Below are 25,076 nucleotides of genomic sequence, written 5' to 3' on the forward strand. Positions count from 1 at the left end.
TGGAGGTTCCTCAAACGGCTCAACATGGAGCTTCCATTGGACCCAGCAATCCCACTCCTATGTATCTACCCAAAAGACACAAAAACACTGATTCACAAAGATACCTGCATCCCCATGTTTATGGCTGCTTTATTTACAATTGGAAAGACATGGAATCAATCCAAATGCCCAAAAGTGGATGAACTGGATTAAAAAGACGTGGTACATAGACACAATGGAATATTACTCAGCAACCAAAAAAATAAACACATGCCTTTTGCAGCAACATGGATGGAGCTGGAAAAGATCATGTGTAGTGAAATAAGCCAGAAAGAAAAGGAAAAATACCAAATGGTTTCACTCATAGCAGAAGTTTAAAGGACCAGGGGAGAAAATGATAATAATAACGAACAACTATATACCAGAGACATTTTATGGGGGTGGAGTGGGGAAATGCACTGGACTATATAGTGGGGGGAGGGAAGTGCACTGGACCATGGTGATGGCACACGGGTGATTTGGTGATGGGAAGCCCACGGGGATTACAACTGAGATGGGAAAATGTGTAAAATGATCTAAAAATAAACTATTATATTTTTAAAAAATGGTGTTCACTAAGTAGATTTTTTTTTTAAGTATTTTTTTTCGTGCCAAGTCCAGAACTCTTTCTGGCAGTTTGTTCCCTAGCCTCAAGTAGCAAGATGAAGGGAAAGCCTCAATTTATCTACTTCCTTTCAGCTACTACTTCTAATCTTGGTTGCAGTTAGAATCACCTGAGGTGCTTTTACCCCATAAACTAGATCCAGCAGATCAGAAGCTCAGGGCATGAGGGCAGGGGCACAGTCTGCAAAGCTTCCCAGGTGATTCCAGTATGTAGCCAACATCCTACCCAGGAGCTCAAGCTACTCCATAATTACTCGCCATTGTTAGGTTCTCCCTTGCATCTGTTTACAAAAATCATTGTCTGCCATGTAAGAAGACAGACTTCCAGACTGCACTGAACACATTATCAGCCCAAAGTACAGGCTTGTTTAAACTTCTTGAAAAGATGGCTAATAAGTCAGCATGGATACTTTGGGAAATGTTTTCATTTGATTTTCTGTGATGCAAACACAGCCTGACCAGTTCTCAGTCCTCGCACTTGACAGAGCATTTGCAGGGTGCTCTCTGGGCTCGTTGCTTCCAGTCCTTACCCATCCAACTCCTAGTTCACAGCCCTCAGACCAGGCATTTTTAACCATTTTTTCTTCTAGGACTTCCAAGCATGAAACATACACCCTGAGAAGAAAGCGCCCATTGTAATGCAACTGTGTGTTGTGTGCTGAGTCCTGGGCGCCAAGTGAACAGACCAGGTCACAGATAATTAGCGGACAGAGCGAGCCGAGGGTGCCCGTCTGTACCTGCCCGGAAGGAGGGTTCCCTGGCATCTGTTTTCTTCTGAAGGGGTCACATACCCAGCAAAGAAAACAATTGCTAATTCAGACTCTAATGGAATCAAGATGTTTCCCAGTCTGCCTACTCTTCCCTGTCAGCGTGAGCTCTAAATTGATTTGGTTAATTCAGTGACAGTCTGGAAGCACCAGGCCTTGACCCTTTCATGGATGGCCTCTTTTTAACCCATGGAAAACCATTTGCTTCCCAAGCCGTTACGAGGACAAAGCACGGGAAGGGGCAATGTGTGCTGAACAGGCCTGTAGAGAAACAGGACCTTCCATTCTTTCCACCAGGCGCCTTTCACGCTCCGCCCTAGAGGACACCCCTCTGCATGATTTTCTTCTGCATACTTGGGCTTTTCTTGCAGGAAGATTGCACCCTAAAGCTTTGGCAAATGTAAAAAGTTCAAAGTGAAGTTCAAAGTGGCTTTCTTTTCTTAGCTTCAGCCTCCTGATGTAATTTCTTTCTCCCTCCGAGGGTGCCTCTGGGGGCATCTAAATGGAGACGCTGGCCTAGCATCTGGTTCTACCTTTGGTTTTGTTTGTGAGGCTGTGGCCCAGCTTAACCTCTCCTTGCTTGAGGCTTTTCTTAAGAAAATGTCACGGCTAATTACACCCGTTCTGACTTATGTCGCTATGATGCTTCCAGGAGTCAGAAGAATCTGGCTCCTCTTGGAGGAACACTAGGATGGGTCATTTCACCTAGAGAGACAAAGAGTTCCCTCTTTTTGGATTGATGTCAGATTTTTTGGTTTAGATTACTTTGGAGGAGAGAATTGGGAAACGTGTATTTTCTCTTTTGGGGGGCAGAGAGATCTGTCCTCTTAGGCCTGGCAGCTCTGCATGGAGGTGTGGCATCATAGTACGACTCCTGATTTCCCTCGAGGAGAAAAACTATGGGGAGTGGATGGAGAATCTTCTCTACACAGAAATAATGGTACATATGCATAACTAAAACTTTGCTTAATCAAGATAACACAAAATATAAAATGACAATATTCTGGCCCTCCCTGGTGGTGCAGTGGGTTAAAGCACAGCACTAAGAAACTAAAGCCACTTCAGCATGAGTTCGGTACCAGCCCAGGTGGTGACCCACATGGCACAGCAGACCTCTCCTGACCCGCTCACTTCTCCCCTCAGTGGTATACTTCATCAGCTGGCCTGTTCTGCTCCCCACTCTGTCTCTGGTGAATCCTCTCATTGCCTCTGCACCTCTGGCCTGTATCCCAGTTCTTTACCCATAAACAAATCTTTTAAAAAAATGACAATATTCTGCCCACGGGTTATCCTGTGAAAGCAAAGCCGACCATTTGCAAGATGGCAAGGTCTCTATGGGAATGACTTGACAGAGATCTGTGCGCACTCTGAAACATGTAGGGCTTCCAGAGTCGACCATCCTGCTGGGGAGGGTGGGGGGAGAGGAATTTGCAGACTGGGTTCTGTGGGTGCCAGGAGACACACTGCCTCCTGAGGCTGCAGGTGTGAGCTCAGGCTCTGAGCCTGGAAGCTTGTCAGGCTGTGATGGCAGAATAGGCACCTGGCCGGCTCTGTGGCCTGCTCTTCAAATTCAGGCTGCTGCTGGGAACACTTGGGGTCTTATTCTGCAGTGGTGGCGGCAGCCAGCAGAGGTGGGAGGCTGGGGGCTTGCCCCAATCCAGCCCCGGTTTTGTGCTTAGCAAGGCTGGGGGTGAGGAGGACCAGGCCCCTGAGCCTGCAGCTCTGCAGCGGGTCCCTAGACTGACTTTGGTGATTCTTCTCCATGGCTACTCTCCCTGGAGCAATTTTGTACCTGGCTCCAGGGTTTTGCTTTCCCAAGGAAAAAGGACTTGGAAAGAGGTGTTTTAGATCTAGAATTTTGGTGTTTCCAGGATCTCTGGTCCTGCTTAAAGCTCTTTCTTTCCTTTTCCTCTAAAGGCATTTGCAAGTGTGCAGTCAATTTGGGGAATTGTGAATTTGGGGGAGGCAGGCTGAGCACAGAGGAGGAAATGGATACTTCTACTCCAACCACTTTCTTTTCACCAGAGCTATGCCTCCCTGGGCCTCCCCACCCTACTTCCCAGCTGTCCTGGGTTCTTTCTCCCCACTACTCCTTCCTTCCCAGCACCCCCCCCCCCCACATCGTCTCCACCTGACTGTAAACCCTCTGACTTCCTGGGACCTAGCACTATGCCTGGGGCATTATCAGGCACTCAGTTGTTGGATGAGGAGTCAATGAAGAGCTGTTTGAGGTTATCAGGGCAACCAAAGTTCAGAGAGGTTAAGTCATTTTTTCAGGGTCACACAGCTAAGTGTGGCAGCAGCTGGTGTTTGAACCTGTTTACTCAACATTTAAGCCACTTCCATGATATGAGGAACTCCCAGAGACTGAACTTACAGTTTGGTAAAAATACATTTCTAGACTGCAAGGAATCTGACAACAGGGAAGTGACAGCCAGGGCCAGCCCAGGAGCTGCCACCCTGGATCAGGGCCTTCCTCCTTCTGTACTGAACTCGGAACCAAAGTGAACTGGGAAACTGCAGTTTCAGGATTTCAGGGCTGCAGCTGGGAACCTAGTCTAGACCTGGGGTAGCGCCTTACAGCTCATTCTGCTAGAAACTGCTTTAGCCAAGTTGAGGCTCACTGTTGGGTGTGGTTTGGGCAGGCTGGACCATCCTGTAGGGCCCCCCAGACCCATCTGTGTCTGATACTGAGCCCCAGGCAGGGGAAAGAGAACTGCCAGGACGCCATTATGGCTGCCCTGGATTCAGTGTTACACAGGTTCACACTTTCTAGAAGGTCAATTCAGCCTGGGTTTCCCCTTTAACTCACATGCGTTAAAATGAAACATCTCAGGGACCTCCCTGGTGGCGCAGGGGGTTAAAGCACAGCACTGAGAAGCTAAAGCCACTTCCGCATGAGTTTGATCCCCACCCTGGAGGTGACCACATGGCGCGGCAGACCTCTCCTGACCTGCCATCTGCTCCCCTCAGCAGTGTGCTTTGCCAGTCGGCCCGTTCTGCTCCCCACTCTGTCTCTGGTGAATCCTCTCACGACCCTGCACCTCTGCTTCTACCCCAGTTCTATATGCATAAATAAATTTTTTTAAAAAAGAATGAAACATCTCAGAACCTGCCCAGTATGGCATGGCTCAGCAGAACCCAGCTGAGGACTCTTAAGACATAGCAAAGGTTTATGGGATTCAACAAGGGAGCTCCCTACTCTTACATTTCCCGCTTTTCAGAAAGAAAAGGCATGAGGATCAATGCCATTGTTCAAAGGGCCACAGAGCCCCAGCTGCTCACTCCTGAAGTCTGATTACTATTATTTCCTTGAGTCCTACTGACCCAAGAGACAAGAAGTAAAACTGAGGGGAAGAGCCTGGATAGACTCTTAAGGAGCTTTTTATGCTTTTCATTTTTCTACCAAAAACAAAGATGTGCAAATCTCAGGTGTCCCCTTCCCCTTCCTCCACTTTATGAATGTTTCCCACATGTGCAGAGCTCCAAGCCTCTCCCACAGGAGTTACCCCGTCCATTCTCATGTCTATGAGACCCCTGTGTGCACGCACACACGTCCCTGAAGCTGGCAGTGGGTCACCACAAGCTATTAGCCCTTCTATCCTGAGTGCCTCTACTCCTGTAGCAACTCTTTGCACATCTACCATGTGTCGGGCACACACAGTGCCAGACAGCAGGCAGACCAGTGTGGGGAGAAAAAAAAAAAAGGCAAAAATTGTGTTCCTTTGAATGAAGAGAAAGGCAGGCAAATAATGGAACTGCACCATAAGGAAACCAGGATGGCAGATTCCTAGGACACACGTAAGGCAGGGTGGGACAGGCCTGTCACTGTCAATGAAGCAGGGTAGGAGGCCATACCCAAAGGAAAGTGGGGCGAAAACTCTCGGTGACATGAAGGAACACAGCCAGCCAAGGACCCAAGACACCTCTTGTGTGTGCGACAAGCACACATGCTCCATGAATGCAAAAACGAAGTTCAATGTCAAAGGACAATAGAATATTATCCCATCATAAGAAGGCATGGCGTTCTGATTCATGCTGCAACAAGGATAAACTTTCAAAAACATTATAATTGAAAGAAGCCAGACACAAGAGGCCACAGGTTATATGGCATCTAGATATTATATGATGCCTAGAATAGGCACGTCCCTAGAGACAGAAAAAGTAGAGGCTTTGAAGGTTGGGAGAAACAGAGCGAGCAGGAAATCCTTGAGGACTTTCCACTGTTTGGACTGTTAAATCCTAGCTTTGATTAATCATGTGTCACAGATGGTGTTTGGTCAAAATGCAATAAAACAAACAAACACTACTTAATAATCCAGGATAAAAAGCCCCAAAACCCGAGTGAGGTCCCATCTCCATAAGAAACCACACCCACCCCAAGGCCTTAAGACTGGTTTGGTTCTCCTACCAGGCTCTCCTGTTGGCTGACGGAGCTGGTCTCTGCAGGTGACAACTGGCGCCCCAGCCTGTCAGCTCAGGCCATCATGGCCAAGGCACCCCATGGAGGTGTGGTGCATGACCTTAGTCTTTGGAAGAGGAGAATGTGAGAAAGCTGGCCAGCACCCAGTTTCATGCGGTTTTGTAAACCCCACAGCAACCAGCAACCATTCAATGCTGCATTTAAAGACACGCACGTGTGTGCGCAAACGCAGTGCAGACCCACTCAGCTGCGACTCCTTGTGCTTATTACAGCGAGGGCTGGGGCTGGTTTCCTGGCAAATACAAGGCCTAGCGTGGCTGTCGCCCAGAGTCCCTTTGCTTTCTGCTCTCTAGATAAAAGGCTGGAACATGACATTCATCATGATGCAGCCACATCCCCAGGGCCGAAGCTGCACCATGAGGGGAGCCCCCAGTCACATTTATTCGATGCCAGGATCTATTTTGTAGAATGATTCTACAATGATTACAGGGATTGAAGAACCCCATCTGGTCACCAGAAACACCTGCTCAAGATGCTGAGCTGAACTGGGTGTTGGAGGAGGTGTGTCTGTGATTTCACTGATGGGGCCTTTCTGGAATCTCTTCAGTTGTTGGCGTGGGTTTGTTCTGATAGAAAAGCCAAGAGATGTTCACGTGTTCTGGGGTGCCTGTCGCACCTGAGTTTGTCTGAGGTCATGGAATAATTATTAACTAATGCCCTTTTTTCATTCTCCAAAATCTCCAAATCTCATACCCAAAATCTTTGGGTATGTGCAGAGAGAAACACTATTGGCAGAGAAGAAACACTGGGTAAGCCCACTTAAATAAAGCTTCTGGAGTCGTCATGACTGGTAGGAGCAAAGCAGAACACTGAGTGCCAGAAGCGGGCAGTGGGGAGCTGGCGTTATTAATGAGGACAGAGTTTCAGGTATGCATGATGAAAAAGTGCTGGGTAGCACGGAGTACATCCCCAACAATGTGGATATCGTAATACTGCTGAACTGGACACTTAACAATGGCTTTGGTACCAAAATTTATGGCTATTTTATCCATTAAAAGTGACTACAGGGCCCTCCCTGGTGGTGCAGCGGGTTAAAGCACTGCACTGAGAAGCTAAAGCCACTCCAGCATGAGATCGATCCCCGGCCCTGGAGGTGACCCACATGGCGCAGCAGACCTCTCCTGACCCGCCTGCTGCTCCCCTCAGCAGTGTACTTCATCTATCTGCCTGTTCTGCTCCCCACTTTGTCTCTGATGAATCCTCTCACTGCCCCTATGACACGTCTGACCTGTACCCCAGTTCTGTATGCATAAATAAGTAAATCTTTTAAAAAAAATTTTTTTTAAAAAGTGATTATATAATTAAAAATATTTTAAAATTTACCTTTCTCTTGTAGCAGCTATTTATGGGATGCCTGTTTAGATGACTCTGAAACCCTTCCCCCTTATTTGGGCTGTAAGATGTTTAGGAAGATGGAAAGTGAGGGCAAAGTTCTAGAAGGAAGGGGAGCAGGGCTCTACAGACCCAGGAAAGAGGGTTCACAGAGCACCTGCAGGACTTGTTGGTATCCCCTAAAGTTAGGGCCTGCTCCATGATGAGAGGGGAGGTAAAGAAGCTCCTGTCGAGTGAGCTGGAAGAGAGGGGGAGCCCAGCTGGAAGAGGGGGAAACAGAAAACTTTAAAATCAAGTTGGGAGCTTTGGTTGTTATAAAGGTCTAGGCACTCTTTATAAAATTTACTTAAGGTGACTGGATGACTACCGAGGAATGTCCAGAAAACTCAGATTGTCTGTGTTTGTACCTAGGGAAGAACACATTTTAAAGGACCGAGATAAAAGCTATTTGTGTTTTGACTGAGTCTCAGGTGGTCAGTGTCCTTGTCAGAACAGGACAAAATCTTGGGTTTTCAGCCAGAAAACCCCAATCTGTTTGTAAGTTACTCCTGGTCCCTGGATCTGTGAGAGGTGGGTGGGGCTATTGGAATCTCTTCTGCAGGTCTGGGATCCAATAATAGCATTTGGTCTTGATTTGCTGCTTTAAATTGCATCCCAGGTCAAGGGGGCTCCCCGAGTAGTGAGAATCCACCTCTGGGAATTATTTAGAAGCTAGAAGCTAGTCATTCTCGAGGAGGCTGCTGAACTGTCCAGTGGGGGGTTTATTTGCATGTTATAAACAGCCTTGTGCTTGACCCCAGCGATAGTGCTACCTGTTCACCTGGCTTATATGGCCATTCTGGGTCTCAGGTGGCTGCGTGGGTGGGCAGGGCAAGAAACCCAGGCCAGGCTTGGCTGTGGGAAGTGCGTGGACCCCAACACCCTCATACCCTGCAATAGTGGGTATGAGACACAAGCGACGGGAGAGGTCCTTTGTCACCACATCAGATCTAGCATGGATTTTGGCTAAAGTGGAGGTGTCAAAGATATACAGGGCTCTACCTACTTAGAAATTGGCATTTTCTTCCTGTCCCTCTCCCTTCTGGAAAAATGATGCTTTTTCATTCTCCCTTATGCTCCTGACTCTCTTCTAACGTCATAACGAGCCTTGCTTCATTCCTCCCACCTGTTTCTATTTCAAGTTCTCTCAACCCCAGGATTCCTAATCATCTGTATCCACATTATGGATGGGGACATTGAGCTCCAGGGTGGTAAGTCTCCTGGCAGAAGTAGGGCTGAACTGAGGTGACCTTACTACCAGGCCAGCCATCTTTCCATTACATCACACAGGGTGCTTGCGACAGGGGTGTGGGCATGAGGCAGGAAGGTGGTGCCACAGGACTATGCCAGGCCTGGAGATTAACACCCCTGAGCCGAGGAGCCCCCGGGGGGGGGTGAGGGCAGAATGCCTCCCTCTCCATGAGGAGGACCTCTCAATAAGGCACCCCACCAGAGATTTGGGATAGTGAGATTCCTCTTCTGCACCTCTGCAGAGAAATGACTGCCTGAGCTCTTCCCTCCAAGCATGATCCACCAAATGGCATTGTTTTTCTTTTCTGCTCACAGGTTTCACCTTCTTCAAAAGTGACAGCCTGCCTTCCCTGCGGTTGCCTTGGGGACAGCTTGCACAGGAGAACTCAAGAATATGAGCTAGTGGCCTTGGAGAACCAGGCTCCACAAGGCCTGTGGACCTGTGGGAAGTGAAGTCCCCTGGATTCCCAGATCCAATGACCAAGAAAAAAATTAATCCTCTTAACAAAGAAACGTTGTTTGCTCTCCGGGGGCAATCCTGTCTCTCAAGTTCAGTATACAAGAGACTGCAACGATAATTGCTATGTCAAGGGCAACAGCACTTTTATCTTGGGAACAGGGAACTCTTTGAAATGTACATATCCTCTGTAGAGAAAATTAAACTATTTCCCATGTCTTAAGAGTTTCCACAATATAAAAGGAGAGGCACAGAGCAGTTAAAATAAGTTTACCACAACTTTTTGGGAATATACTGGAAGTGAGTTAACAGCGCTGAAATTCCTCTTTGGTTGAGATTTTGAGACATATTTGCCATTTAAATGGATGTAGAGGCCACTGGCTTACAACATCTTGTGTGTGTGTGTGTGTGTGTGTTATCGCTCCAGGAAGGTCTGACTTTAACAGTGAAAACAGTAAAGAAGAATCACATAGAAAGTCTGCTCATGTCACTAAGGGGCGGAGGGTTGGTTTCCTCAGACTTCAAAGCATTATCTCATTCACCATAAGAGCATGAGAAAACAAAGACCACCCAGTCTCACCCTCAGAGTTTCTGGGTTTGCAAGTGTCAGGTGAGGACTCCGGAGTTTGTGTTTCTAGCATCCGCCCAGGTGCTGCGGATAAAGCTGGTGCAGGGGCCACAGTTGAGAGCCACAGATGTAAAAGATACTGAGCTGCTGAGCAGCCTCCCCTAGAGGACTAAAGGACTTGGATCAGGAGTCATCCTCAGCCTCAGAGAGCCTCGGGTCCACGTGGTCTAAGGACTGGCTGATGGATGGCGGGCGGGGGCTCAGTCTCCAGCCTCGGCCTGACAGCTTGGAGAGCAGAAGCGTTACAGTGCACCTTCTCTTTCGAGAAGCTTCTCTTTCTGCTTCTGCTTCCTTCCCTTCCCCTGTTGGGGTTAATCCCCGACCAAGTCCCAATACACTCCTGGCACATGTGTCCATCTCAGACTCTGCTTCCCAGGGAGTCTGCCACGCAACACTGAGACACAGTCACCTAATGTCTCCTCCCTGGGGAGAGGCTGCTCCTGAACACCAACCCCTCCCACCCCTCCACTCTCGGATGGGCTCTCTTCATGTGCACTGATACAGCTGCCTTTTGAACAATAGGGTTTGTACTGTTCGGGTCCACTTACATACAATTTCCTTGTAAGTAGAATACCTAAACTTAGAGCATTGAAAAATACAGTTTGGCCCTCCCTGGTGGCGCAGCGGGTTAAAGCACAGCACTAAGAAGCTTAAGCCACTTCCGCATGAGCTCGATTCCTGCCTGCCCCGGAGGAGATCCACATGGCATGGCAGACCTCTCCTGACCCGCCCTCTGCTCCCCTCAGCAGTGTACTTCGTCGATCTGCCTGTTCTGCTCCCCACTCTGTCTCTGATGAATCCTCTCACTGCCCCTATGACACGTCTGACCTGTACCCCAGTTCTGCATGCATAAATAATTATATCTTTAAAAAAAAAGAAAAATACAGTCTAATACTGCAAATATTTTCTCTTCATTATGACTTTCTTAACTACATATTCTTTAACTGCCTGTATTGTATAAGAATACAGCATATAATACATGTAACATACCAAGTGTGTTCATCGACTCTTTCTATAGTAACAGGAAGGTTAATGGCAGACTACTCGTAGATCTCTTTGGCGCGGGTCAACGTTATATGTGGATTTTCTACTGTGTGAGGGTTGGCTGAACCTCCCCCATTGTTCAAGGGTCAACCATACCCTGACACTCCACGTGACAGATTTATTAATACTATCACTTGCCCACCTTTCCCGACCAGACTGTAGCTTTGTGAAGGCCACCCTTCACTGCAGTGGCTGCAGGGCCTTGTGCAGGCTCGGCTCTCCATCAATGGTTTTTGAACAAGTCAATGAACTTCCAGGCAGGTGGTCACATTTGTATGGGGGTCATCCTACCAGAGAGGATTTCAAATTCAGCTCCTTCCACAGAACTTCCCAAAGCCTTAGCCCGGTGCTTCCAACTCTTGTGTGGAGGGAGAGACGGAGGTTCCCGTCCCAAATAGAGCTAATTCAGCCATCCCTAATACACTGCATTACCACAGGGATCCCAATTTTCTTAGGAGTTAATTGCTTTTTTTCTTTCTTTCTGGAAGACTTATTTTAAAACAGCAGACCTTGGTAACTCCAAGCCCTTTACCTAACCCTCATTATCCTCTGCTAGGCTTGCCCCTCAGCTTTGAGGCACGCCCCCCCCCCCCCCCCGTGGTGGCCCCCTGACGCGTGCAAGCACTGAACCCATCCAGGTCCACCCGGTGTTAAGATCTGAAGGGCTGACAGAGAGAGACCCTTTGATCCAACACTGAAAAAGCAAAGGCTGCAAACTGCTAAGAATGTTAAATGTACTACATGGAGTTTTTCTTCCCAGGAGTGCTTCAAGTGTGATTTTCAAGGTGAATACAGAATGAGGGAGGAAGTTACTCAGGGCAGTCAAGGTAGAGCGCTCAGAAAGCCCCCAATGTGCATCCAAACAGAAGCTGAAAAATCAGTGGCAATGCACTGAACAGAGTGCTCACCACTGAATAATTCAGTAGGCTAACTGCATTGGGAGGGTGTTCACAGTGAATGGAATATTTCCTGTAAATAATATTTTCTCTTCCTGTCTCACCATCTCATGCATTTCAAAAATCTTTACTAATCTGGAGAGGTGACAGTAATGCATCAACTCCCTGAGCTAAGGCCCGTGCTTTCGAAATCCTCTTAAGAACCATAGGAAGCTGCATTAGCTGCTCCAGGACAGGTTCCTCCTCTTAATGTCTCAGAGGGGGCTCCATAGTGCTCCTAATTGTGCATCTAAGTATACATAAAAGTCCCCCTAATTGCACATCAAATAAATAAGTAAATGCTGTCTGTTGAATATGTAACAAGGAGGGTCCTGCCGTTGTTCCCAGTGGAGAGATTTCATTCAACCAGTTCTTCCCAGTGGAGAGATTTCATTCAACCAGTATTAGATACTGACTGCTTACACTACAGTAAGCTAGAGAACAGAAAATGGGCTGTCTGGGGGGTGGCTGTGGCTCTAAGTGATGATTTACAGGTATTGAATATTCCTTTTTGGGGGGCTTTCCGGAGTCACGTGTTCTACCCTGTTCACTAACGCTTACGGCCTCCTGTGCAGCCTGCAGGAGGGGCCTTTACCCTCCCTTCCTTGGTGCCCCATTTGGGAAGTGTTCTCTGTTGTAATTTATAAGGCCCCCTGATGGTCTGTGCCCGGGTTTGAAGAATATAAATCACCTAGAAAGCAGCCAGGCCGGGTACTGGTGGCGAGCTGAGTCTGGTGTGGCCCAGGCAATGCCTTTAGTCCTGGAGCTGCAAAATAAGGGCTTTCAGACTTCGTGGGGGCTCTGAGCTAAGGAATAGAGTGCCTCATGGAAAAAGATGGGTCACATAGGTGACATTCCTCCAGCTTTCTTTACCTCTGCTCCCTGTGAGGTTTAGCACGCTTGTAAATAGTCACTCTTCAATGTGCAATTCATTCATGAACAACAGGTGGCTAGGAGCACCGGCCCCCCCCAGCCCCTGCACACTCACAAATCCTCATATAACTTTTGATTCCCCACACTAAATGATAAATAGCCTGCTGTTGACCAGAAGCCCTTTGACAACAGAAACAGCCGATTATCAACTATTTTCCATGTCTATTTTGCAACTAGTATTTGATACCAATTGCTTACACTATGGTAAGCTAGAGAAAAGAAAATGTTACTGAGAAAAGCATAGGAAAAAAAAAAAACATTTGCAGTATTCTCAACTACAAGGGGCTCAAGGGGAACCTATTTATTGAAAACAACCTGTGGATAAGCGGGATGGCCCAGGGACACCGTGCCACTTGGGGGGTCACCTGTGTGTATCACTGGATTTTCATTCAAGAAAGAGAAAACGTGCTTGAACCAGCGCGTTTGCTGCTGGACACCAGTGGGCTGGCTGATTTGAGGCTCATCTCCGCGGAGAGAATCCTTTACCCAAGTGAATTTTATTCTATCCTTGGCCATCAATACAAACTAAGACCAAGGTTTACTTCAAAACTGACAATGCACTTTTGTTTCTTGAAGCCAATGGGACTGAAATTCTCGAAATAAAGGAGCTCTTCTTCCTCAGGGCTCATCTCTCCAGGTGCACACACTGCTAAAATGGAATCTGGTGACAAGCAAACACAGTAACAGAGCCCTCTGCTTTTCTCACCATTGCCAAACCAAGACAGTCAGACGTGGAGGTTCTGCGACCTTCATCGTCTGATGCTATTGCACAGCTGCACACATAGCTATCAGCCATGCCCAGGGCAAAGCGAAGAGTGAGCCGGGACCTGCAAAGGGACGTTTCAGCCGGAGCATGTTAGAGTGAACAAAGGCGCAGAGTGGAGAGGCAGGAAAAGGGGCAAACATCCTCTGTGGAGGAGACAAACAGAAGTGGACAGGACGGTTGCTTCACCGCTTGTAAATCCTGCATCCCGTCCTAGCTGATGTTAGTGGTTCTGCCAGATCTTTTTAAGAGAACTTGCAAATGAGCTCACGGGCCAGTATTCTGGGGCATGTGGATGTGTATAGATTCCAATTATTTTCATCCTGCTTGCTGATTTTTTAGGGCCTGTCCTGGGTGGGAGGGATGGGATGGCAAATGTGCACGTGTTGCATTAGTGCTCCAAGCACTTCAGCAGAGATCTGTGTGAGGGTTGGGGTTAAATTAAAGGAGAGTCATCAACTGGCTTTGAGCTTGTGAGCACACAAACACTCGCCAGGCATCCCCGCCTGTCTGGCTGTGGCCCTACCTGTGCCTCAAGGGCAAAGAAGTTGTTTTTTCTCCCCCTGACAAACAGCAGTTGCTTTTGGGCGGGACATCAAGGCTAGGGGCACATTTATGTAGAAGGTTCAGGTAGCAGATGGGGGGCGGCATGATGAGGAGGGGTCTGAAATGTTTTTTTTCCCACCCAGGGGCACGCCACACTGCTCCATCTCTCCCCAAGCCTCAGCATGTCAGAATGAGTCTAAGCTACGAGGGGCAGACTCTGGCCAGAAGAGCAGACTGTACCCCAACCAGAGAACATGGCACAAGTTACCATCCTGCCCGTTTCTGAGCAGTCATGAGCTACCTCATGCCCTTTTTGGCTTTGGTGGCCACACAGAAGCGCCTGAGTGGATGCCCACAGCAGGCTACCAAGCCACCCTGTTGCGCTCACGGTCTCATGGTCGCTGGCCAGGGGACGCCTCTGGGCCCTTCACTGGAAAGGGCTCAGGCTCGCCCTGTCCCTGCCTCTTCTTGAATGTTGGCTTCCGCTCCTGCGGGGCACGTGACTCAGCCACCGTAACTGGGTCAGAGTGTCAGGGAGGCCTCTGGGCTGGCTGTGCCGCTGTTGCTGGGGAGGGCCTCCGAGTGCAAGAATCGGGCGCCACTCCCTGTTTCTGAGCACTGTGGGGACCCTCGGAGCTCTGCTGCCCCTGGGAGAGGACTGGCACTGCCAGGGGAGCCCCCTCTTATTTGGGGCTCAAGCCCTATGCTTTAGGGCACCCTGTCTTTCTCCGTGCCAATGCATGGCCAGACACAGCTGCCCACCCCAGTTCACGCTCCCCAGGTCTAAGTTCTGAAAGTGAGCCAGAGGGCTTCAGTCCTCCACTCTCAGCTGCTTGGCAAAATCAACTGTGAGGATTTCTCTACGTCTGGGGCTGCGTCAGAGATGGGACTCGGGGAGACTGTGGCATCTGTGCGCAGCGTCATGTGAATTTCCAGATGCCAGCTGAGGCTGAGCACCACTGGCCTAGTGCACTGCAGACAGACTTTATACGTGACCTTGCTCGAGAGGCCATGATTACCTATGTGCAGCTCGGGATTGTTTGCAACTAGGCGGTCAGGGAGGGAACTTGCCTTCTCAGAACTCACAGAGGCCTGCACATCACAAAGCTGGCCTTTAATGATGGTGATGATGTTGGGGGAAGAAGAGCAGGTGCCCTGACGAAGCCGTCTTGCAACTGGACTTAGTTACAGCTCTGATTTAGCCTCTGGTTTTGCCTGTGAGTCCCATCCAAGGTCTTCTCAGAGAGGACCATCACTTGAGGCTACTGAAACTTAGGCTTTGCTTCCTCTCATGGGCCTTCAAAAGCTGCCCTTAATTTTATACTGTAACAATTAACATACAGGAACCCTACTTCAATTAGGTCAGGAGACTAGGAGAATGCCCACACACGAACAATCAGCAAAGTAACTGCCCTAACTTGCCCTGCGTCTCCGCCAGGAAGGGAGCAGCTTCCCCACCCCAGCAGAAGGAAGGAGTGATGCCTCTCTCACAGTACTGCCCCCTGGGGGGTCCATAACGGGGTGCAGGACACAAACACTGTGTCCTGCTATAAAGCTGCATTTTGCAAGCTGCTTTTTGGTTGTTTCTGAATAAGCCCATTTTGTTGGAAAAGTAACTGCTTTTTGCTTGAGATCAACAGTATTCAGATGTTACTTTCAATTCTTAAAGAGGAACCTCAAATGCTATCAGCGCCAGGGCCCAAACACAGGACCTGCCTCTGTGTGTCACGGTGAATGTCACGGTAGGGAAGCGAGATCTCTGACAGCTACTGGCGCACGGCTGCCGCTCTCTTTCCTCTCTCCAGCCAGCCTCCACTCCCGTTATGCTTTGGGAATTCTTGGTATGTGTGCTCCAGCTGCACACCCGACTGCCTGCCTGTCAGGGCCAGGATGCCCCCACGAGCCTCAAGTGCTGAATGTCCCTTTCTCTCACGTCCTGTGCTTTGGTTGATGAAGAAGCTGGAGCATCTTCCCCGATGCCCTTCTGCTGCTCCTCTCTTTAACACAACTGATCATTCTTCTCTACCTTTGAAACACGAAACTTCGTTTCCCTTTCTCCAGACCCAGGACTGAGTGAGCCCCAAGCCCCTGCCGGACTATACTATTGTCATAAGGTCCTGGTTTGCAACCCACCTTTCCACAGCATCCATGATCATGAAAATCTGACATGGCAACTCCTCCGCCTTGAACGTTCTGCAGCTCCCGAAGTCAAGGTGAGCTCCTTTTAGCAAAGCCTGCTGGCTCTGTGAGCCCGCTGCTCCAAGCCTATAGGCTCGCGTGCGCCCCCACCACACTGCATCTCTCCATCAGCGAGTTGGTGTGTGCTGGCTCAGCCTGCATGCCTCTCCATGCGTGCCTCTTTGTAAGACCCAGCCCTGCTTTGCTGCCTGTGAGGGCCCTTCTCTCCTGAGCAAAGCCAGCTGATGACTCTCCTTTAATTCACTCCCGATGCTCACAGACCTCCGCTATACAGTACTCGGAGCACCGATGCAACAATCACACGTTTGATGACCCATCCCCACTCCTTCCACCCTGGATGGGCCTCGAGGATAGGATGTGTCTTTTTTCTCTCAGCATCCTGTGGCCTGACTGGCACATTGCAGGAATGCAGTAAATGGCTTTTTCTTTTTAGTAATAGACTGGGAATTCTGATGGCTTGGTTGTCTTTCAGTTTGTAATCCAACCGGAGAATTGAAACGGTCTCCTCAGAGGTCACAGAAGCATCATTTTAAATAGTGAATCAATGTGAATATCAGCACTCTGCATAAGTCTATTAACCTTTAATCATTTTTCACTCGATGACCTGGATAATTTTCACAAGTGAGAGTCAATTTTTATTCAATAGCTAACTATGCCTGCCTTTGGTCTGGTCTTTTTCCTTACCTTGAAACACACTTTAGAGTCTCAAAGGGGAAGTTACTGAGTCCCTGGGACATGTCCCCCCTGCATTTTTTGTTCAGTGGATCCTGAGATAATGTTGTTTTGGAAAAAAGCCCAGACTCAATTGACAAAATGGTACTACTCAAAGAGCTGATATCCTTATGTGTTGTTTTGCTTAATTCTCAGTTTCCAAGAACCAATGGATGATGTTCAGTAAGGACTTACTTCATATCAAGAGTTAGTACTGTTAGTACTGTTATTTTTTTACATTTTAAAAGGACAGGGTTCTTAGGAAAAGGAAAGCAGCAGGTCTCGCATAGACACAAGGAGGCAGAAAAAACTGCTACTGTGTTTTGTGAAGGAAAATACTTATGAAAAGAAACACTGCACAGTCACAGATGGGCAGAAACACTGAATCGTCAGTGCTCATTAGCCCCTCAATTCGAGAAATAAAGCCACCTTTAAAATATGAGTAAATTAAATCGAATACTCAGTAAATTAAATCGAATACTCAAGTGTTTCGCCCGCTGGATTTTACTGTTCTCCACTGTCCATTATTCGTGTGGGCCAGCTGGGATCTTTTACTGAAGTGGACAGCAAAGAACTGGGTTTGGTCACTGGTCACCATGATTCTGTTAAAATATCTGGGCTATTTTTGGTACTTGTAAGCAGAAAACATGGCCAGGCAGGTTGAAAAGAGAGGACAGGGCATATAGAAAAGTGGAGGGAGTGAAGAAAACACTGGAGGAGGCAGAGGAGGAACAGGAAGACAGAGGCGATGAGGAGGAAGTCGGGACTCCGTGACTGAGAAAACAAAGGACAAAAGAAGAATGCAGAGTCCAACTGATGTCTTGCAGCATATTAACGGGAACTGGAGGAGAGGAGGGGCGCTGGGAGAGTCATAAAACAGCGCATCGCTGTCAAGGAAGCGCTCCCAGCCCTCACTCAGCCTACTGGCTTAGGATCTAGCTGACTGATCAGCGTGGTGAAGACTCCCTACTGCCAGGATGTTTTTCCTACCCACCTACTGAAGAAGCTGGGTAAGGGCATCTGTTAACTGGGTAGAGCTACAAAGCTCGGATATGGAGTCTGGGTCTCAACCCAGCTCATGGATAAGGCAGCCTGAGAAGCAATCTGGAAGGACATCAGGGACAGGACTGCCTCTCCCAGTCAGGGTGGCTTTGACAGACCCTCCCCGTCTCCCAGGCTTTAAGCAGCATGCCATCACTCCCCTACTCTCTGCCAGAGGACCTGAGTGACAGCACTTGCCTCAGAGATATTTTTCCATTGTAATTTTTCAATTTGTTCTGGTCTGAAAAATGTGTGTAAATGAAAACAGAAAATTCAAGCCCCGTGCCCCTTCGAACATTCTGTTTTGTGTTTACAGTGACTGCACAGCCCTCTCTGCTTTCCTCTCTCTTTGGCAAATGTCCTTATTCTTCCCAGATTTCTGGTCACTGCTAATATGCCATAAAATATTTACTGCATTTGCAAGAATGCCTTTCACTCTTTTTTTTTTTTCAACCTCTTTTTGACCTGCGATCTTTCTTTTTCACCACAGCCCTCCAGAAAAAAGAAAGAAAAGAAGAAAATTCACACACAAGTCTTTAAGAGACCTCAGATTTGCCTCAGGGCTCAAGCGGCAAGTTACTGAACTTTCCCAAGAGCACAGAACCCCCAAGAAATTCAAATAGCCCCTCAATGCTCTGTCACCCACCTGCTTCTCAAGAGCACAGCCAGACTTCTTACCCTAAATAAAGACATCTTAGGTTTCCTTCATGGGAGGGAAAAAGAAAATACCCAGGGCACTTAGACTGGGTTACTGCAGAGTAGTTTATACACATTCAGCCTGGGGAGGGCTTGTGAGCTGAGACCCTTCAGGAGTGGGCTCACCATTGCTTCCCCCACCCCGTCCTCTCAGCCGACAGCCACATGAGAAAGGCACTCACCTTCCTGGGCTTGACCTTATCATGGTAGTCATACTGGAAGATGCCTTTGTAGCTCAGTCCCAGCCACCATGGTATCCCCTGCTTGTCCTGGAACATCAAAAGGGGTATCAGTCAAATGGAAGAAGAGCAACAGCATCCAGAGGGGATCCCCTGTCTCATTTCAGTATAAATGAAAGTGAAAATTTCTCAAAATGGATGAAGCTCATCTTTCCCTTCACAGATGCGCCCTCCAGTCTCATGATGCACCTGTCCCTCCCCCACTTTATGGATGAGTAGCAGACACCTTGCTTTTGCTCTCCTTTTGGGTTTTAGGTTTTCAAGCCTGGGTCTCTCACTCACCACAAGTGGAAATGCGAGAACTGCCCAGTAGTCTAATGAAATGATGTTCTGAGCAGAGACTATCATCAGCTATGAGAACTGCTCAGAACCATGGAGACTAAAGAAGGTAACTCTAAGATTTTATTTCTTAGGGCAGTTTTAAGTTCACAGCAAAACTGAGAGGAACGTACAGAGTTTTTCCATCCACCCTCTGCCCCCAAACATGCAGACATCTTTAACACCCTGCCCTCCCATCCCCACAGTGGTGCAGATGTTACAATGATGAACCTTCAGGGACACATGATCACCCAGAGGCCACAGCTGACATCAGGGCTCACTCTTGCCTTTAGATTCTATGGGTTCAGACAAATGTGTAATGACAGCCACACATGTTGACAGCATCAAGCAGCGATTTTCACTGTCCTGAGACTCCTTTGTGCTCTGCCTACTCCTCCCACTCACCACCAGCCCCTGACAACCACTGGTCTTTTTTATCGTCTTCATAGTTTCCCCTTTTCCAGAACATCCTAGAGTTGGACTCATATAGCAGGTAGCCTTCTCAGAGTGGCTTCTTCCACTTAATAAGATGGTTAAGATTCCTCTAGTTTTAAAGACAGAATTTAAAGTGCTGACTCAGTTTATCTCTACTCAGGGTCCCTCCACCCCCACCCCTCTCCTCAGGCCAGAGTCAGTGCAGGAAGGGCTGCGCCTACCATGAGGTTCTGTTTGCCCTAAGAGGGCAGTCGGAAGCCAGGCAGGGTTTTGTGACTTAAGGTGTTGAACAAATGAGCAAACAGAAGCCTAGACACACTGGGACTGAATTAGAAGTGCAAAGTCTCTCTGTATTTGTTCCAGAGACAGCAAGTTTTAATTCGGCACTCAAATACGATGACTCTGAGCTGGTAATGAAAGCTCTCAAATGCTAGGATTTGATCGTGGGCACATCTAGCAGCTTTCTCTAGATTTAGCCTAATTGCCATATCTATGAATAACCTAACACACCCCAGTGTAGATTTCTTGAAGACACATAATTGGCTTCATGCTTTCCAAATATTTGTGAGGCATGGATTATTTTATGTTAAGTATAAAGATAAAGAAATAGTTAGAATTTCTAGAAAAATTTCATGGTATATTATTTCTTAAAGAAAATTTCTTTTAAAGTTATATTCCTCCATCTCTGGGATGAATCTGTGCATTTTAAAGTGATTTTGGAAAACAGAACAAGACACAATTCAACAGCACTGCAGCTTCTGAGGGAGTCGGGAAGAGTCCCATAAAATATAGCATCCTGGGAAACCAAAAGCCCAGACAGTGAGTCTTGAGACAGTTGGTTCAGGCTTGTTTGGTTCATATACCCTTTTCCAAATAAGTAGGAGAGCAATTGTTTTTGCCTAGGTATTCTAACAGCCAAGAGCCCAAGAGCATTTTACCCTTTGAAAAATCACAAGCTTGCTTCTGGTCTCTGACAAACTGCAGGAGAACATATTTCTAAAGGTTTACTGGAAGGCAGAAGCCTACATCAGAGGCAACCTTTTTTGCAAATTCCAGACTGACAAAGAAATTCAATATAGGTTTACACAAGTAAAAGAGTAAATGAAGTGACATCTGAAGCAAACACTTCTGATTGTCTACCATATCTACCTCTGATTGTCTTCCAATAGCTAAGACTGTAGTAGGGGAAACTGGAGAGATAAGTTTCTTAATCTGTATTTTAACTATGAGAGTTGTTGGTGAGATTCTACTAAGAACAAACAGCAAATCAGAGAACATAGTCCTGGAATTCAAGGGGTCCCATTTTTTGGAACACAGAGCTCCAATGCTACACATCATCATAGGATATTCCACAACTCAGATTACGTCTCACAGTTTGATGCCTATGAACTGCTTCTTGTGATCCTCTCAGGGACTACTGTGAGGTCCTGTTCCCTTTATGGTAACAAGATGGCAGCATGAAAATGGCTCTACAACTTCACTAGCAGTATGCTGAGCTCTGGCTGTCAGCATAGTGGCTTCCTCTGGACAACCATAATGTCCAGCCACTTCACAGGAAGCAGCCTTGCCAATGGTAGTCTCCTTAGAGAACTCACAAATGGGAGACAAGACCAAAGACCAGGTCACACTTCCCATCACAGACCTCAGGGTCGTTTTTCAGGTGAGGTATGGTAGTTTTAGGAGTCCTGTGAACGGTGGGGAAGGGGACATTAAAGGTTCTATTGGTGGGGAGAGCTTTGGTAGGACCTCAAGAAAAGTTCAACCATTGCAGGCTTTAAGATCCTGAGCTGAGCTGCTGGGTGGGTCCAGACTTCATAAGCAGGACCTGTAAGTGGAGTTCCAACACTTGTTTCCATTATGGAAATGCATACATCCAGCTACTCAATTCGATTCGCCATGAACATTTGCTTGGTAAATATTTACTGACCATCTAGCATGTGCCAGGTACCATGTTGGGTTCCAAGAATATTTAACAATATAACACAGTGTTTGCCATTAAAAGCCTGCAGTTTAGCAGGAGATACAGGCAATTAACTATATACCAATACTATGCCAAGTGATAGGCAGGAGTGACACAAAGATGAGCGAAACGTGGTATGTTGTAGTCTTTAGAAATTATAAATACAGTTGGGTGGAAACTGATGGAAAAGCAAGAGACTCTGGGTGGCTGGTAGAATGGCCTTAAGTTCAGAAGTGTTTTCTGCTCCTTTGGGCAATGACTTAAATTTTTCATGTTGGGATAAATTCAGGAAGGAAGGGAAGTTTTATTTTCTTATTGTAGAACAGGGTACATGGGGCCATGATTATCTATGATTTCAAAGCAGAGATCGTAGTTTCACAATTATGAGAAGCAGCTAAGAACCAGAGGACGTCTGTGTCACAGTGAACTGCTACCTGAGCATTTACGAGGGCTGGCCTGTCTTCCTTGCCCTTTCCTGCCCTTGGGCTCAATTTTTCAGTTATTCTGTTTTTCTTTTCTCAAGTTGCCTATGTGGCATTTGACCACTACAGAAAACACCAATTCTGCACTAAGTCTTTGTTCTCTACTGTATTTAGATGGACTCTTCATACTTAGAGGGGTGCAGGAGTCCTCATCTCAGGATTCTTCAGAGAATAGAAGGAAGTAACACCGATTTTACCCATTTCACTGAAGAGAAAGTGAGGTATGGAGAGTAAATGGATCAAGACTGACTACTCTAGTGGTAAAGGTCCATTGCTCCAACTCTCTCCAGCGGGCAGACGTCTGTACTAAGTCTCCCAACCTCACCCCAACCCCACAAATCTTCAGTACAATTTAAAAAAGAAAAAAATAGAGATGTGGTTTGGTTTGGTTTGTTGTTTTAGGGCACGCCTGGCAATCTTCACCAATTGAGTTCACTTACCTTCACTGCATAATAGTGAACCCCATAGGTGGGCAGAGACTCCACGATACTCATGTAGCTGGGAAGACAACACACAGACACACCAGAGTGGTTATTCGGCAGAACTAGAATCATATCCCTATTTGTGTGTGTGTGAAATAAAGTTCCCAATTTACTTGAAAATTAAATTGAACCATCACCCCCCAGGAGACATGTCTTTCTGTGCAGAACTGACCCACCTCGACATATGCCATGGGACCACCCACAACCACAACCTCAGGAGCTCTGGAAAGGGTCACTTACTTGACAATTGCTTGACCTCTGGTCTGGCCATTCAGCTTCTTGTAGTGTTCAATTACTCGGTCTTCACTAGATTTAGAACACAAAGACTCTGTTATTACAACTGCCCAGCACCCTGGCAGCAGAACATGCTTCTCTGAGCCTCAGCAACCTCCAGTATGGCTCCCAGGGGCCAACGTATCTGGGAATAAGATTTTTCCAGAGAGGGAAATATCTAAACTCAGTCTAAGTGAGATCCTTGGGCTGTGGACTTACTAACAAACAAGTGTGTATCCCACTCAGAGACTTGCCTCCCCTTTACCCTAGACACATTGTCAGTGACATAGTGAGAGCCCACGGTGCTGGCTTCAGCCCAGAGATGACACTGTGGGAGGGAAGAAGCAGTGCGCAGTTCCTCAGTGCGGAAGGACACAGAACGAGGAAGCGTAGAGTCAGTCAACCTTGGGGATGGCAGGGGAAGCAGCTGTAGACACAGGGTCCCCCGCCCCACCTGCTGAAGGGTCCCGTGGGAAGCTCTCAGCCATGTGACCTGGTCGTGCCACCTGGGAACCTATTCTCACTCTTCTGTCCCCTCCCTACTTTCCTCACATTGGCCAGTGGGTTCCGTAATGGGGGGTGATCTTGGAATGGCCAAGTCCTCCATGGTTGATCCTCTTATCTATTATTAATTTGTTATTCCAGACTTGATCCAGAGCCTTCTTTCATTTACACCTTCTTTGTTAGTTAGGCTATGTGTGGGCAGGGGCGGTACCATGTTCTACATGTTCATTTCCTACTACTTGGGGATAATTACAGATCTGCCAATTGCTTTGTTCCTCTTCAGGGAGAATCTCTTCACTCCAGTTTTCTGAAACGGCAGACATTTAGGATCGTCTGATGCACCCCAGGAAAAACTTTACAAGCATCCAGAATGGGGTGGGGAGGAGACGGGACATTGGCTCATTTCAAGGGATTTCCCTCTTCGAGTCACTTTTCAGGGAAATGTTCAGGACAGGGCAGATCAGCTTCAGTTCTCAGCTCCCACCATCATGGAAGTTCTACTGTGAATGTGACAGGTCATCTCCTGACAGAGTTCTCCAGGAAAGTCCTCTCTGGGGTGGACGCTGGCCTCTCCAGCCGTTCAGATTTGTGACCAGGATGCTCTCGCTTCCTCCGCACCCACCCACTAAAGCCAGTAGCTAGTTGCTACGTTTCCTTCCACATGAGCTAGCATTTTTGGAGGTCTCCTTCTTGATGCAGTCAAGTAACTAAAGCAGACCAGAGGCTGTTTCCTTTGCAGCTCTGGAGAGAGGGCCCCTGAGTCTTTGCTGGGGAGATGACAACATAGTGCTGGAGCCGTGAACACAAATTAGATTGAGGAAAAACAACAGCGAGTGTCAAAAAATACTGTCAGGCAGCTGTTCAGTGGTTTCCTGCCTACACAGCTCAACTTTTGAGCCTCTTCCCCCCCCCCCCCCCCCCACTGGGTTTGCCCCCTCCCCCCCCCCCCCCCGACAGCTGCAGGAATCTGCCAGCCCTACTACAGCTATTCCCCCACTGCCTGATGTCGCTAAGGCTGATGTACCTTCTCCTTCCTGGCCTGTCCTATCCCTCTGCCCCAATTTAAATACCCCCGGCCCCACATGTGATAACACGCATTAGACAAAGTCATTTTGCCCTTAACCTGCTCCCACCGCATCTTGGGAATTTACAGAAGGCTCCTGCACACCAAACTTTGCAGACAGTTTCTGTATTTGCTCAAATTTATGGCAAATGTCAAATTTATAAGCACCATTGAGTAAAGGGAACCCTAAAATGTTATTTGAAGGACACAGGGTTCTAGGAAGGAAAAAGACTAAAGCTGACTGTGCTCTGAAGTCACAGTAAAGTTGAATTCTCTCTCTGCAGATAAGAGGCCTGGGTAAGTCATGGGGAACGCAGTGGGAACAAGGGGTGGTGATCTGTCCCGTCTTGGAGGACAGTAACCTGGGCCAGAAGAAGGGATGTCTCAGCACACCCCTTATGGGTGGGACTGGCAGTCCAGGCTTGAGAAGGAATCCAGGTCAGGCCTCTGATCCTGTTGTGTCCTGTGGCTGTGGGTGCATATTCCAACTCCCTGCCTCAGCAGTGGCCCCAGGGGGATGTCACGTGGTGTGAGGAGTCCAAGCTTGCTAAACACTTGGGGAAAATTAGCAGAAGGAATGATCCCATGATTACTCAGCATTATGAGCCTTTCACTACTTTCTAATTGTGTTGTGAAACTTTTTATTTCCTCTGCTAATGACAGTCTGAATTAGGTCAGTGTGGTTCATTTCATTTTACATTTGGGGAAAGTAAGGCAGCAGAAAGTAACTCAAGCCTCCCAGACTGACTCCCTCGCAGCTGAGGGGCCTGGCTGGATTCTGAAGCCACCAGCTGCACACACAAGGATGTCTTCACAAAGAAAGGAGCATGTTTCGAGGGAGCCCTCTCTCTCC

General features: G+C 47.7%; 1 protein-coding gene across 2 annotated transcripts in view; it reads right to left on the reverse strand.

Annotated features, from left to right (window-relative positions):
• FRMD4A (FERM domain containing 4A) overlaps window positions 1-25,076 on the reverse strand; it is a 402,633-nt gene that overhangs the window by 58,322 nt on the left and 319,235 nt on the right. For both annotated transcript variants that reach the window (XM_012731291.1, XM_012731292.1), the window contains exons 9-11: window positions 22,624-22,689; window positions 22,342-22,399; window positions 18,650-18,736 (exon numbers count right to left, since the gene is read on the reverse strand). In XM_012731291.1, the coding sequence (XP_012586745.1) occupies window positions 18,650-18,736; window positions 22,342-22,399; window positions 22,624-22,689 (211 nt within the window). The remainder of the gene's footprint in view (window positions 1-18,649; window positions 18,737-22,341; window positions 22,400-22,623; window positions 22,690-25,076) is intronic.

The sequence above is a fragment of the Condylura cristata genome, unplaced genomic scaffold (assembly GCF_000260355.1).
Source record: "Condylura cristata isolate star-nosed mole 26May11 unplaced genomic scaffold, ConCri1.0 scaffold00030, whole genome shotgun sequence".
In the NCBI taxonomy this organism is placed as follows: Eukaryota; Metazoa; Chordata; class Mammalia; order Eulipotyphla; family Talpidae; genus Condylura; species Condylura cristata.